The sequence below is a fragment of the Poeciliopsis prolifica genome, unplaced genomic scaffold (assembly GCF_027474105.1).
Source record: "Poeciliopsis prolifica strain line A6 unplaced genomic scaffold, Auburn_PproV2 SCAFFOLD006, whole genome shotgun sequence".
Taxonomy (NCBI): domain Eukaryota; kingdom Metazoa; phylum Chordata; class Actinopteri; order Cyprinodontiformes; family Poeciliidae; genus Poeciliopsis; species Poeciliopsis prolifica.
In genome coordinates, this window is record NW_026562381.1 from 2,674,178 (window position 1) to 2,688,813 (window position 14,636).

General features: G+C 38.7%; 1 protein-coding gene across 1 annotated transcript; it reads right to left on the reverse strand.

Moving 5' to 3' along the window:
- Positions 1 to 302: 302 nt before the first annotated feature.
- Positions 303 to 13,339, reverse strand: LOC129360589 (aryl-hydrocarbon-interacting protein-like 1). Its single transcript, XM_055030913.1, has 9 exons — positions 13,151 to 13,339; positions 11,832 to 12,011; positions 11,538 to 11,738; positions 10,036 to 10,206; positions 9,263 to 9,404; positions 2,700 to 3,280; positions 1,716 to 1,860; positions 1,300 to 1,440; positions 303 to 481 (listed from the first exon to the last, which is right to left on the reverse strand). Exons 1-9 carry the CDS (start codon positions 13,244 to 13,246, stop codon positions 303 to 305), a joined length of 1,836 nt encoding a protein of 611 aa, XP_054886888.1. The 5' UTR covers positions 13,247 to 13,339.
- Positions 13,340 to 14,636: the final 1,297 nt, after the last annotated feature.

Here is a 14,636-nt window from a genome sequence, read left to right on the forward strand (position 1 = left end):
AATTCACTCGTCCTCCCACACGTTTGCTCTTTATCACAACACTCGGCTTTCAAATCCGGATTTTTTTCTGTTTCACAGTCGCCTGCTCCTTCAGTCTCAACAGGACGGTGTTCTGCTGGGTTTTCCCTCTCTTTATGACTTTCAGTGTTTTTTTCTGTGGTTTTCTTAGCAGAGTTTGTGTTTTTCTTTCTTATTGCATCCTTGGTCCTGCTTCCAACCGGAGCCCACTTCTCCTTTGTTGTTTCCCCAATAATTCTTCTTCTGCCCGGCGTGCTTTTTGCGAACGTTTTCCCCCAATATCTTCAGCTCCTTCTGGATAAAGGGTTTAAACTTTGGATCCAGTGTTTCTCCACCGTGGCAAAGTCTCTTCGAGCTTCATCTTCGTTGCACAAAGCGGCGTGCGCCCGCGCCCTCTGGTACGTCGCTTTAAAGTTACCTTTGGAGTAGAAATGGGAAGAAATGGGTGGAGACAGCAGAAGAACTGAGAGGTAAACGAGAATGGTTCAGAGCTTTATTTATATCCTTTGAAAGGTAACATAAAATTCACTTTGGCATGTTTTTGTGCTTCCATTTGGGTTTCTGCTGCTTCACGAAACGGTCAGAGTTTTGTTAAAAAACACCCAGACGTTCCTTAGAGATAAATGAATGTTTTTAGGCGTCTGGAAAATGACCCGTTTCAGAAACCTGAACGTAACGTCAACAATGAGGAGGCGCTGCCTGTTACCTAGCAACCCCAGCAAAACCCAATCAGCCAATGAGAGTTCAAGCACTTTTGGCTTGAAAAAGGTTTTAACAATTTGTCCCCAAAGACGCAATTGTACAATGATGTGTTAATGCCATATAACAAAGATATTTCTGAGTTTGTGAAGTTGAAAATTTGTGAGACAAAAATTTTAAATTTGAGTTCAAAAGGTGAAAAATTTGTCAGAAAAAAAGGAGAAATTTTCAGATCAATCTCAGAAATTTTCTAGAAAAAGCAAGAAAATGTCTGAGTTCTAAAAATTTTACATTTCTAAGAAATAAATCACATATTTTCCAGTCATTTTTTTTTTCATTTTCAGTGGCCCTAATTATGTAACGCATAAAGAAACAATAAGAAAGTATAAACTAATGTGCTTGAAACTGTCCATGCTCCTGCAGTTTCAAGTCTTTGATTCAAATAAAGTTCTTCACAGATCAACTGGAGTCAACCTGAATCAAACAAACATGGACTCTATTTGCAATGAGGTGACCTCTAAAGGCTACACTTGACAATTAAAGAGAAAAAAATAAGAATGTAAAAGTTTACAGGGCATAAACATGGCTGCATGGTTCTGTGAATAAGCAGAAATGAAACCCAAAAAGCAGCACAATAAATTTCCTGACTGAGGTGGAAACAGCTAAATCGACCAGCAGGTTTGGGGTCGGTGGCAGGAAGATGTCTGAGGAATGCTGAGAAAACTAAACGATGGGAAAAGACAAACATAAAAACTGAAATGTCACATCGGCCTCCACTATAAATAATTCATCACAGAGGAAGCAAATGTACAATTCATTTCTGACTGTGATGTCTGTGGGTTTGTGTCAGGGGAACAAAGAGATAAAGGATTTTTACAGAGGTAAGACCTTCATATTTTTAACTTGTGTTCCTATTTCTGTATCAAGTAGGAATTTTTGTTTTCAGCTTCCTGCCAAGTGTGACAAACTGTCTGATTTTCCACACCAACACATCCTACCTGTGTGTGTGTTCAGCAGACGGCTGTTCAGCTCCACCACCTCCTGGTATTGTTTCAGCTCCAGCATGCACTGGCTCAGGTTGAGGCTGAGCGGGAGACGCACTTTCTCCAGCGACTCCCAGTCCTCGCCGTGTTGATCCACCTGCTGATGACAGGCAGCGGACGGATGGACGGAGGCGGGCGCGGAGGTGATATACGGCAGAGGAAATGTTGAAAAGATTAAATCCAAACAAGAGAATGTGAGCACATATAGAAAAGGAAGGGAGGAAATGATGAAGACGATGACTGTAAGGTAAAGGGGAAATAAAGATGGAGCATTTGGGGACTGCAGGAAAGTTGCCGAAGGAGAGAGGCGTCTGTGGATGTCTGATATTTTTAGCTCCTCAGTTTCCCGGTGAACCAACGCTGCTCTTCAGGACAAAAACAAACCGAGCAGATCATCAGCAGCTATTCAAAGCCACAACAAGTCCTAAACCACTTCGTTCTTCACCTGAAATGTATTCAATGTCGAACTGCAAAAACACTAAATCTGCATCTGGGCTTTAATATGCTGAGATCTGAACCATCAGATTGTGGCTCCAGTTGTTTGTTCAATGCTAAAACACAAAACATTACACAGTATTTTTGGACTGGTTTCTAGTGCAACCATCTTAGTACACTTTAAAAAACACAAAACTAACTTACAAACAACTTTTCAACAAGATATCAGAGCTTGTTTTAAGTGATATTGATGAAAAATTACGTGTTTCATTCGCAGATTGTTTCACTTACAACATACAGAAAATAATAATTGACATAATCTGCCAGTGGAACCAGCACCTTGAGGAAATATTTACCTACAACAAGCTGCTATATCGTACTGAAAAAATACTTGTAAGTTAGTTTTGTCATAACATATTTGCACTAGAAATTAGACCAAAATTACTTGCCAATATTTTTTTTAGCAGGAATAATAAACTTGATAACATGTCTTGTATTGCGTACCTTGTTTTGTAAGAAGTCCACGTATCCCAAAGCCTCCTTGAACTTGGCGGAAGCGTCTGGGAAGCGTTGCTCTTTGATGAGGAAGTTTCCCTCGTTCTGCAGAAACATGACCAGCCGTAACATCTGCTGCCAGTCCTTCCCCTCCATCGTGTCCCAGGCCTGGAGCGCCGCTGCACAGCTGCTTTCTTCCTCCTTCTCTCCCTCACACGGCCCAACCTTTTCTTCTCCAGCTTCTCCTTCTTCAACACGTTTCATCTCAGATGAACCGGTTTTCTCTCCCGCTTCGCCACTTTCAAAGTCGCTTTCTTTCTTTTTTGTTTCTTCATCTTTCTCTTCATCTTGTTGCTCTTCCTCCTCGTGTTTACTGGTGCCCTCCCTTTTCTCCAGCATGTTCCAGTACTGCTCCTTCTCCGCCCAGTACTTCTCCTTCATGCGCTCCGACAACTCCTTCAGCTCTCGGCGGACAAGCGCAGTCAGAGTGATGTCCAGCTGGGCCACCGTACTGAAGTCTCTCCTGGCCTCCTTCTCGTTCCACACGGCAGCGTGAGCCTTGGCCCGCTTGTAGTAGCCCTTCACGCAGTCTGAGGAGCAGAAATTCAAGCAGTTTCTTAAATTATGGTTTCATTATTCATACAGAAGTAGAAATATGCTCTGTAGATGCTGAGTTTGCAATCTGGTAAACTGCAGCTTCAGCTTATATCTCTAACATGTCAAAATTGGATTTGCATGCATCTGAAATTAGGTGTTCATGTCATTCAGGCAAAATAACTTTAGCTCATTTTAGGTTTCTGGTAAATGCAGACAAAATAAAGACATATCTTGCTTTGTTTCTGTAAAACAAAACAACACAAGGGGAATCTGTATCATATGTAGAAGCACCATGAATGTGTTTTTAGATTTGCAGAAACATATTTAACTTTTTTACCCTTCGTTGACTAAACTAAGATGATAAGAAGCTTGCAACTTAAAAATAAATGATCAGTTTTCAACACCAGTTTGTAAAGAAACGCTGCATGGCAGTGCCTCTGTCTTCAGGCTAGATACACTCACTGATGCTTTTTCTGTTCCTCAGCATTTAATTTCTGTCTATGCTAAATTTTTATTCAGCCAACAGTTAAACAGATTTCACTGTCGCCGGCGGCAGAAACATTGCAGCGAGGCTGCCGTTTCCACAGAGCTGCTGCGCTGAGGGGACGAAACGAGAGACTTAAAATTCAGCAGACAACATGACACTGACGACAGGAGAAACAACAACACAGCACCAACTTAGAGGAGGATGAGAAGGTGATGAAAGGCTGTGGGGAAAAAAAAAAGCTGGAAAAACAGCAGGAAGACAGAAACCTGCAATAACAAGATTTAAACGTCATAAGGAGAGCAGTGGGGCTGTGGAGACGTTTTAAGCTTGACCAGTGGAGTTTGAAAACGCTCCTCTGTAAAACACATCTCAACATCACATTCTGTCAGGTTACAAACTTCAGTGTGTTTCACTGGGATTTGTATTTTTATAAGTGTTGTATATCTTTGGAGTAAAATTAAAATTACACAAATCTGTCTTTTATAGAAGAAGAAATATAAAATGTTCTGTTTGACGTAAACCGTGTTGGGGAAGAAGACGCGACTGAAAACACGAATCTGGCAGAGAAAAACATGATGCAGGTCAGAGTTTATAGGAGAATGGATGTTAAAAATAACGTCGGTCTGATAAATAAAACTGGGCCGATGTGAACAACCAATATTTATTTTTATCTGTTTCTGGTTGATTTTATTCCCCACAGGTGTGGAAATGGTAGTGAAATATATACAACATTGGTAAATATTGGTTATTGGCCATAACAGAAATATCAGTAGTTGATATAGATATCAGCCCACATGTCAAATCAAAGCATCCCTAAATATTTACATAAATCAAGCTCCCAGCAGAAAATGACTTGTAAGTTAGTTTTGTCTTGAGTGTGATAAGACATTTGCACTAGAAACTAGACAAAAATTACTTGGAAAGATTTTTAGCAGAAAGGAATAATATCCTGAACAAGCAACCAAAGTCACAAAAATAGTTTAGATCTCAACATATTCAGGTCTTAGAATGGCCCAGTCAAAGTCCAGATCTAAACATAAATGAGAGCCTGTTCCAAGACTTGAAAACTGTAGCGGTGACACTTTTCATGCAGTTGGATTGAACCATTTTACAAAGAACGGTTAAAAATATTTATCTTATATTTGAAAAACTGCTAGACAAACCCTAAAAGTGTTAACTGACAAAAGACAGATTACGCCAAAGCTTTATAAAAACTTATAAAAATACAAATCCCAGTAAAACACTGAAGTTTGTAGCTGTAACCTGACAGAATGTGATGTTATGTTGAGTTATTGCACTTTACTGGTGAAGCTTAAAATGTCTCTACAGCCTTACTGCTCTTCTTATGAAGTTTAAATCTTATTATTGCAGTGCTACGTCTCACACATTCGTCTTCCGGTTGTTTTTAAATGCAACATTCTGTGATGTGAAAAAATTGTTTCCAATTCAGTTTTACAAAATACATTCATTTCAAAATGGCTGAAAAACCACCTCATTGTAGCACTTTTTTTTTTTTAAATGGCGTGTTTATATTAAGCAAATTTATTTTCTTGATTTCAATTAGCAGAATTCTGTGGTTACTGGAAACACAGCTGGTGATGCTGAAACCAGCTGCTTGCAGCTGCATGTTGAGCCTGGGCAACGTAGGGATGGACTCAGAATAAATACAGACATTTAGCTCTTATTTACAGCTTAAAACCACAACACAAAGCAAAATTAAATACTACCGAATAAACTAAGAGTAGAAAAGACTCGGCTCGTTACAAAGTCTCAGCCACAACGAGTGGTGTAGATCAAAGCTGATCAAAGTTGGACTGGCCTAGTCAAAGTTCAGATTCAAATCAAACTGGGAATTTGTGGCTAGACTTGAAAGCTGATATTCACAGCAGCTTAAGCTGCAGTGCATCAAAGAATCTCAGTCTTTAGATGAATAAAGCTGGGGGAGACAAATCCCAAAAGAGTTTCTCTTGCAGCGAAAAAATAGTTCTGCAAAGTTTTGACTCGTGGGGCTGAATGTATTCGCATGCTACCATTTTCAGTGCTTATTTGAAAAAGAAACATGCAACCTTTTCCTTTATGCATTTCTTTGTTTTGGTCTGTCACATAAAATCCCACAAAATGAGCAGAAGTTTGTGGTAGTGCTAAGAGAATGTGTATCCTGTTTTTAAGCTCGCTTAGCCAGGACTGCTGTCGTTTGGCACATAATTATTGACTTAACCCCCAAAATATTATCAGTTGCAGTGAAAGTAGGGGAGCACCAAAGTACATAAACTAACAGAATAATCAGAATAGTGTAATACTGACAACCCAGGCTGTCTCTGAGCATTCTGTCAGGGTAAGGAGGGAAACTGGTGAGGCTCTGAAGTGGCGGCTGTGCCAACTTGCAAGGCTCCTCTCGGCTTATACGACTAGCCATGAGTGTGACAGTGCAATTCCCATGGCTGCTCTCGCTGTAAAACCTGCGGTAATGTCAACCTCATGTCCTCCTACGCACTCTCTCGCACCGTGCAGCTGTAGAATCCAGCAGCTTCTCATGGAAAGACAGAAACAGTTTAAAAATTTAGCTGAAGTAGCTTAACGCTGGTCTGGACTGGCTCTTTGTTTAATGGATCCTTCATATTAAAGAGAATCGTTTTCCAGGAATTGAAGTAGATTTAAACTCTAAGAATCTGATCATTTATTAACTAAAACAACCTTAAAGAACAGTAAACTTTCTGTAATATCTCACACTTAGCTCTTACTGTGCAGATGTGGAGTCACAATGTCTGGGATCATGAGCGCCCCCTGCCGTGAGGCAAGAGAACTGCCTGCCTCACCTCGAATCTATTCGCTGCCGTCCATGATACGAAACACGTCACACACACAGTTGGTGACAAAACAATATACATTATATACATCAGCTAAATGATGTAAAATAAGTTAAAACATTAAATGTTTTTCAGCCATTTTATTGGCGACATACAGACAGGATGAGCATTTGGATGCTCAAATGGGATGGGAAAATGCGAAAATCCACCGATTTTGAAAAAGAAATAATCAGAATTGGTTAAGCTAAATGAAAAGCAGGTTTTCTACAGTACAAAGCACAGGGTGACAATATCAATATAAATGATCTTATTATTATTTATTACTTTTCCATGATCACCTGACCGCAAGTCACAGTTAAAAACGTAGAAAAGATGCTAACTAGTTTTTTTCTATACAAGCTAGGCTACATGGTTACCAATAGTTAGACCCCTACCTTCTCCATATTGCAATATTTGATATATTTCTAATCATACTTACTCATAAAGTATATGAATGTTAATCTTCTTACCCTGTACGAATCAGCGGTCACACCGAGGACTGCCAGCCATTATTATTGACAGCTGCTATCCACTGCCGCCGCCATCTTTCCTCGTTAAAAATGATCAAATAAAATGACAAGTTTGGTTTCTATCTTCATCTGATTGTGCAGCACAAACAGATAAGAACATCCCAATTTGTTATCAACTAAATAGAAACCGCATTAGGTTACAGATGTCTTGTTTTTAGACTGACTTTAAAGGAGCGGATTGGTTGTTTTAACGTCCAACGTCCATCATGGTGGAGTGCGTGACGTCACGGACAAAGGGCCAGTGTCACAGATTTATTTCACAAGACTGTTGACGTTTCAGGGGTCGGGGCAGTTGTGCGTATGCGCGGTGCCGGGGCACAACCTTTTTTTTTTTTAACTGTCAGATCATTTATTACTCATGATAATAACTCAGAAATGATCCAAACAGTTAGATGTATTTTTATTTCTTTCCTACTTACGGAACATTTCTGTTTATGTCAGGTTTTTGGTGCCTTTCGTGGCCGGGGCACAACCGCCCCGCATGTTGTGCGCCCCGCAGCAACAAAAGTTCGACCTTTTTCACGCTTCCGGGTTTTATAAAGCGGATCTGGGGTTGGACAACTTCCGGTGGCTATAGCGTTAGCATTAAAAGGCTAGGAAAATGACTCAGTCTCGGCGCAGTTGTTTTTGTTCAGTCCCTGGTTGTTCGTGTGGGGCAAGAAAACAGCCTTATCTGTCATATCATGCGTTCCCCACGGACCCGGACCAACGGAGGCAGTGGATCCAGGCGATCCGAAGAGATGAAGGTCCCGACTTTTGCATAAAGACGGGGAGCACTTTCGTATAGCCGCCACTTCACTTCTTAATTTGATACTACAGCACAACACAAACATCCAGTAGATTTTTTTTTCAAATTTTGACACTCAGAAACTTACACATTTTTTCTAGAAAATTTATGAGACTGAAGAAAAAAATTTCTGGAAGAATTTACTGTTTTTTTTTTTTCTCAATTTACGATGAATACCATTATAATAACATTGGTAAGCCACTGGCTTCTCTGTGATGAATAACAATTACTTTTAGACGTTTCCTGACAAACATTTTGTTAAACATATTTGTGAGAGTGATGTTTTACTTTATGAACATTGACAATCACGCCCCTGATTGATGTAATCTAATAAGTAAACACCAAATTCTTTAACAAAAAAATACAAAAAAGCCTACAATTTAAATTTGGTGTGGTTCATTTAATGCTACAGTTCTTCTGCTGAAACTAACATGATTAATGTTTTTCACAGATTCCTTCATACAGACCAGATTTTCTGCACCAGTGAACCTGTAAGGACTCTGTTATTGGTTCTTATATCGACTTGTCTTGGACCACGATTAGCAGGTGCCAGCTACCTTACACTCCAGTCAAAGTGTTATTCTCTAATTCGTTAAAACTAATCCTGATCTGCTGATCACATCGCAGTTTCTGTCAAAAGAACAAAGATCGCCAAGCTTGATGAGTTTCAGTGTTTACAATAAGTGACAGCTCACTTGCAGCACAACAATCCCTACATCTTGACAAGTGCCAATTGTAATAGGATAATCAATTATGGCATGCATAATTGCATTCGTGTAGTTACATTACAGAGTCTCAAAAGCCTTTGCATTTTTGTAATTTCTTCCTTTTGCCTTGAGGATTGGTGCATAATATATTTTGAGCCTTTTGTGGTAAGAGTGGATTAAAAAACATTAAAAAGAGGCATTAAAATATGTTTGAAAATTAAAACACCAAAGGAACTCTGATAAGAAATTGTGTTTTCTTCATTTTTCTCTGATTTTGAGCACATCAGTAGCCTTGAGCTTAGAGGACAGCAACATATGGTGAGATTTGCTGGTTCACATCTCTGGAGTGAATAATAACCTCACACTGTTAAACCACCTCAATGCACAAGATTAACCATGGAGCCTCCAATGCAGCTGCTAACCTCAGAGGTATAGCGACCCAGATGTGTGCAGCTTGGTGACGCAGGAAAAAAAAGAAAAAAAACGAAGATGGAAGAAAAGACAGAGTACATTATGTCATTTCTTCCTGGAAGAAATAAATTAAATATGTGATTCCCAGCATAGCAATTTCCTAACATGAACCTTACAGCAGTGTTTCCTCCAAGACTTTGTTGTTACCTTTGTGTTTCTCCAGCAGCTCCGTTGTGTGCTCTATGACTTCGTAGTACTCCTCCAGCTCCAACATACACTGGCAGTAGTTCAGCTCCAGGGGGACAATCATTCGCCCCAAGTTAATGTAGTCTACATCACCTGGCATCTCCTAACACATGCAGAGACGGGAGAGAGAGAACAGGACATGGCCATGGTGCTGCTGTCACTCTGCACTTCCTCGTAAAGATGAATAATTTACTTGAACTTGATGGGTCTGGTGGTTTTTTTCACTGATTCAAACAACAATAGGATTTGAAACAGTGACTAAAGCAAAAACATGATGCTTCCTACTAGATTAGAGAAGCTATACAAAAGATTTTTATTACATTTTTTGCTCAAAATCATTCTTAGATAATGAAATTTCATTTTGATCTGCTTTCAGAATTAGATATTTTGGGGCCTCCTGTTACTTTAAATCCAAATAATCTGCTGCTGGCCACAGCCCTCAACTCTACGTTTACAGTCTCACGTGAAAATGGCTGCAAACAACTTCACAATTATGCGACCATACATCTTTGAAAAGCAAAAGTGGAGCCTCCAGCACAATCAACAAGAATGCAGCAATTGGTTTCTGGATGGTAAGTCAACAACAAAACACTTGTCTTTCCAGCAGCCATTGCACAGCGGTAAAACCAGCTGACCAAACGGGATAGAGGTCAGCTTGGGTTGCTGTTTTTTTTAATATGTTAAAGGACAGAAAGAACATGTAAAACCATGATTTATCTCCATCCTTTACTCACCCTGGATTGCACTGTTTTTAGCAGCAGGACAGCTTCCTTGTACTTGCTGGCAGCCTCTCTGAATTGTTTCTGCCTGACCAGAGCGTTGCCCTGCATGTGGAGAACCGGCACCTTCTGCAGCTTCTCGTCCTTCTCCATCATCCACGATTCTCTGTGGTAAGACAAGGGGTCCTACCTGGGAGCAGCAGGGGGGAAAAGGAGAACGCAGCAGGATAAACACGGAGCAGAGCAGAAAAAAAAAAAACTCCAGCAATGGAAGACAGTCATCCAAAAGTATTTTTAGTTATGTTTTATAAATACATCACATTTAGATATTCGTAATTGTTACTGCAGATAAGAAAGTGATACAAGTTTGCTAACTTTTCAACAACTTGCTTAATAAAATGCTAGTAAAAATAGTGCAGAACAAATAGTTGAATTTCTTTTATTTAAGTCTTTGCGCTCTACAAAACAACACCAAACTCTATTAAGTTTAAAGAAAATTGCATTTAAATGGATCCATTCTTGCAGTTCATAAAGTGTATCGCAGGACTTTTTACTGCTTAACCAGTTTGCAGGTAGAGGTCTTACGTTTTGAAGAGCACAAAGACTAAATAATTTCCTGTGTTAACTTTTACGTTGCGGCTACACAACTTAAGTCAGAGATCTTTAGTTTTCCCAATGAAAAAGGCATCAAAAGAAGAAAAAATATAGATTTTACGCCTTGAAGCATCAAAGTCCCAGATGAGATTCAGCTTGTTTATCTCTTCAAAGTTGAATGTTTGTAGACAGAAACAGGTTTTTTTTTTGTCTATACTGTCAGTGCATTGTAAATGTTTCTTTTTTTTATCTGTTGTGGTTGCATAGAGGAAGGACATCTAATGTTTTGTTTTTCTTTGCTTTTACTCTTCAGAAGCCCTGAGGTGCAAACCTTCATACAGAAGCACAACATATGTTCAGCAAAACATAACCATTACATAGAGTCAGTACAGGTGCTAGTCATTTGTGCTCTGATGTTTTGTTATAAAAATGAGTTACGGATGAAAGCTCTGCTGATGTTGAACAATAAAAATCAATCAAAATGGAATATATCATAGATATTAATGTACATTGTCTTTTACATGTGATTTGACCATTTCTACTATTATTTTTAGCTATAATTTTAGTTTCCGTCAGAATCTAAAAACAACATCTCTACATACCACTGAATATAAAATTTTTGAATAATTATCACAAATACAAATATTTCTGCTTGTTTTGCTGGTAAACCAAGTTCTTTTTGTTTTCATAGTGTAACTCAATTCTTTGTTTTTTTCTTGTATTTTGCACTTTAGTCCAAGGCTTATAAAACTTTTACAAAAAATATTTTACCTGGAATTAATCCTTTCTGCTCTAATAAGATAATTATGACAGAAATTACAGAGTTCTTGTGCGCCCTCTGCTGGTTCGGAGGCATTAAGCAGCTTTTTATTTGAGCTTGAGCCTGCTCTGGGGCTAATAATCTTTAAATCATCCAATAAAACTCTGTAGCTCACCTGCAACAACTCCATGATGAATATGAGTGGCTGAGGAGTTCGCATTATCTCGTCGAGCTCCGGGAAGCCAGTGGAGTGATAGTGGAATAGGTTCCCCATCCCACACATGTGTTTCTGGCCCTCCAGGGGGTCTTTCCCTTGGGCAATCAGCCTCATTCCCTTTGACACAATGGGATACAACCCTGTGTGCTGAAACAAATTACACATAAACAAAAACATTAACATGATAGGGCTGAACAAATCACAGTGCTATGCTCCATGAGTATGACCTCTAGGACTCACAACGGCGTCACACCAGAACTCTGCCACCTCTCCGACCCGCATGGACGTCAGCAAGGGCTCCCAGATTTCCATCTTGAACATCTTTCCGACAAAAATCTCAGCCGGTCTGCCGGCCAGTCTGCTGTCATCGATGACCGTTCGCTCAAAGTTGTCCAGCAGGGTTTGGAAATGGAAGATCACCTTAGATGTACAGCAGAGAAAATACAGAAATGTTTGTCTGACATCAAGTTTTTTCTAATTATTTCTCATTGGATTATTCTATCACTTTTGTAGTTCCAAGCTGTCAGTTTTCTTTGAATATGTAAGCCTTTTTAATTTAAATTGCCCTGGTGGTCAGTGCTTTAGTGGCTCTATTATTTAAAAGCACTTAATACTGAATTTCATTATTATGCAACACACACTGTAAAACATTTGAGCTGCATTTCGTTGTGTCTATTATCTTCTCTTTGAGTCAAATAAATTTTGCGAATTTTAGATTTTGAACCTAAATGTGTGAGTTTGTGAAAGATAATTTTAGCAAGTTGTGTTACTTTTTATTAATTTTATCAAACCTCCAAGAGTTGAACAAACTAGAGCTTTTAGGTTCGCATTTAAAAATTATTTTTCTGGCATATTATGAATAATTTGGTTTAAATTGCAGGATTAAGTTAAAACTCACAATTCAATATTAAAAAATAATGCTTAGATAACTTGTTTCTTGTTTATAAATCAACTTCATGAACTTAAATTTAGAACCAAAACAATTTTCTTGGCTTAAATTGTGTTTTCATGGCAGTAGGTGGACTTTAATTTTCAAGTTAAACCAACATCAAATGTTTTACAGTGTAGAGATGAAGTATTTTATTAGATCTCTCACCTATTTGTTATAAAATACATTCAAAATGAAATTATGTTGGGTCCTAACCTTCTACTCGTAGCTTGTGATAATAACAGACAAAACGTCTGAACGCTGTGTGTCTGGGTGGAGTGGAAAGACTCACACACACGCAGGTGAATGGAAATTCATGCTGTCATTGTCATGGAAAATATTTGTCACAACATCCAGGCTCAGTGCCATATGGCTGGACGGTGACTGGGAAGCAGGGGAAAAGTTGGAGACCAGCAGATCAGAGGCAGTGGGCCAAAAACCATGTTGCAATTTGGTTGACCAAATGTTTGCTTTGTGCATGAGAGCCAGACATGGAGTAATTTTCCCCTCATGAATAATTCAGATCTACCTTAGGTGCATAAAACCCATCTATAAATATCCACTTAAAAACTAGAATTGCTATTTATTTGGTTTATCGGCATTTAACACCAATAGGGGAATTTAAAGGTACCTTTGTCCCAGGTGGGAAATGAGGCAGAGGTCCTTTCCCTCCCGCCAGGATTTTCTTCTTGACACCAGGATAGTTGAGAAGGTACGTCTCCTCCATCGCCTCGGTGAATATTAAACAGAAAAGTCTGAAGATTTCCTTTCCCCCTTCTTTGGATGTGCGCTCTTCTGACTTTTCTAATTAGCCCAGAGAAGAGAGTCTTGGCTGGTTTGTTGCTCTCTGACAGATGGCGGGATTAGCCAGGGTTTGGAGATGGCCACTTTAATCTGTGGAGCTAATCCCTCGCCTACCCTGACGATTGGTGGGGCAATCCTTGCGGCAAGGAGCAAGAAACAGACTCTCCTGGACGAGAAAGGTCTAGATTCCTGTGGGACAATTAAAGTTCATACTGGAAATAGATAAATACGATGAACTTGATGACATAACTGTAGATACATGAAGCATGAATCAAACTCTTTGATGCGCTTCATTTTAAATTAAGAGAAGTTCAGATAAGGTTAAGAGAATAGACACATAAAGGAAAAAAGAACATCCCATCACATATTCAGACTTTTTAAAAATGTATTTCTGGAAAAGAAGACGGGTCAGAAAAAAAAAAGTCAAATATTCAAACTATTATTTAATTCAACTGTGCAGCAAATTCACAGAAGCAATTTCTTGAGTTTCTGTCAGAAAAACACGTAAACTATCATCCTTTAATCTGTTTTATCAGAAATGACGATGGATTTGTGGCCACAGATGAGGATCCGCACTGCCTGGAGTTCTTACAGCTTCAACTTTAAACATTTCTGCTTTATTTTTCTTTTGAGGCACAAAAACAAAGAACCGTAAAGTAAAATAAGGAGAATTATTTAGGACACCTGAGAGACTTGCTGATGGCAACCTTTTGGTTTGGTTCAGTTTCCATTGTTGTTTCATGAGCAAAAATAAAGATCTTTCACAAGTTTGGCTACTAAGCAAAGACGGCGGGTATGAATAATGAAAGAACTTCACTCATCCTCTGTGTGAAACAACTAAATAAACTGAGACTGTGTCAACACTACCTAAACCACTCACTTAATCTGACCCACTTATTTTAATTCATCCTTAATCTGTTGATTGAAATTATTGTAAAAGTGAATTTTGCTATCAAAAATTGGGAAAATTAACTTTTTATAGAAAAATACAGTTTTTTATTTAATTATATTTTCTATTCACTGGAAAACACACCACTTCTGTTGGCGCATTTTTTTAAACAATTGCTTAATGAAAAAAAGCAAAAACAACTTTCTGCCACTTTCATCTTGACCGTTGTTAGTTTTGAAGTTAAAAAAAAGCAGAAACATATGATTTCTTTAAAGCAATGGTTTAAAAAAATTTGCAATTCATAGCAAAAAATAATACAGAAAAAAGTTTATTTATTTGCACCCTAAATGGATGAAGCAAATGCTTCAAAGATATGAATATGCTGGTACGTGTCACTCTTACACAGAAAAGACAGAAGCAAAAC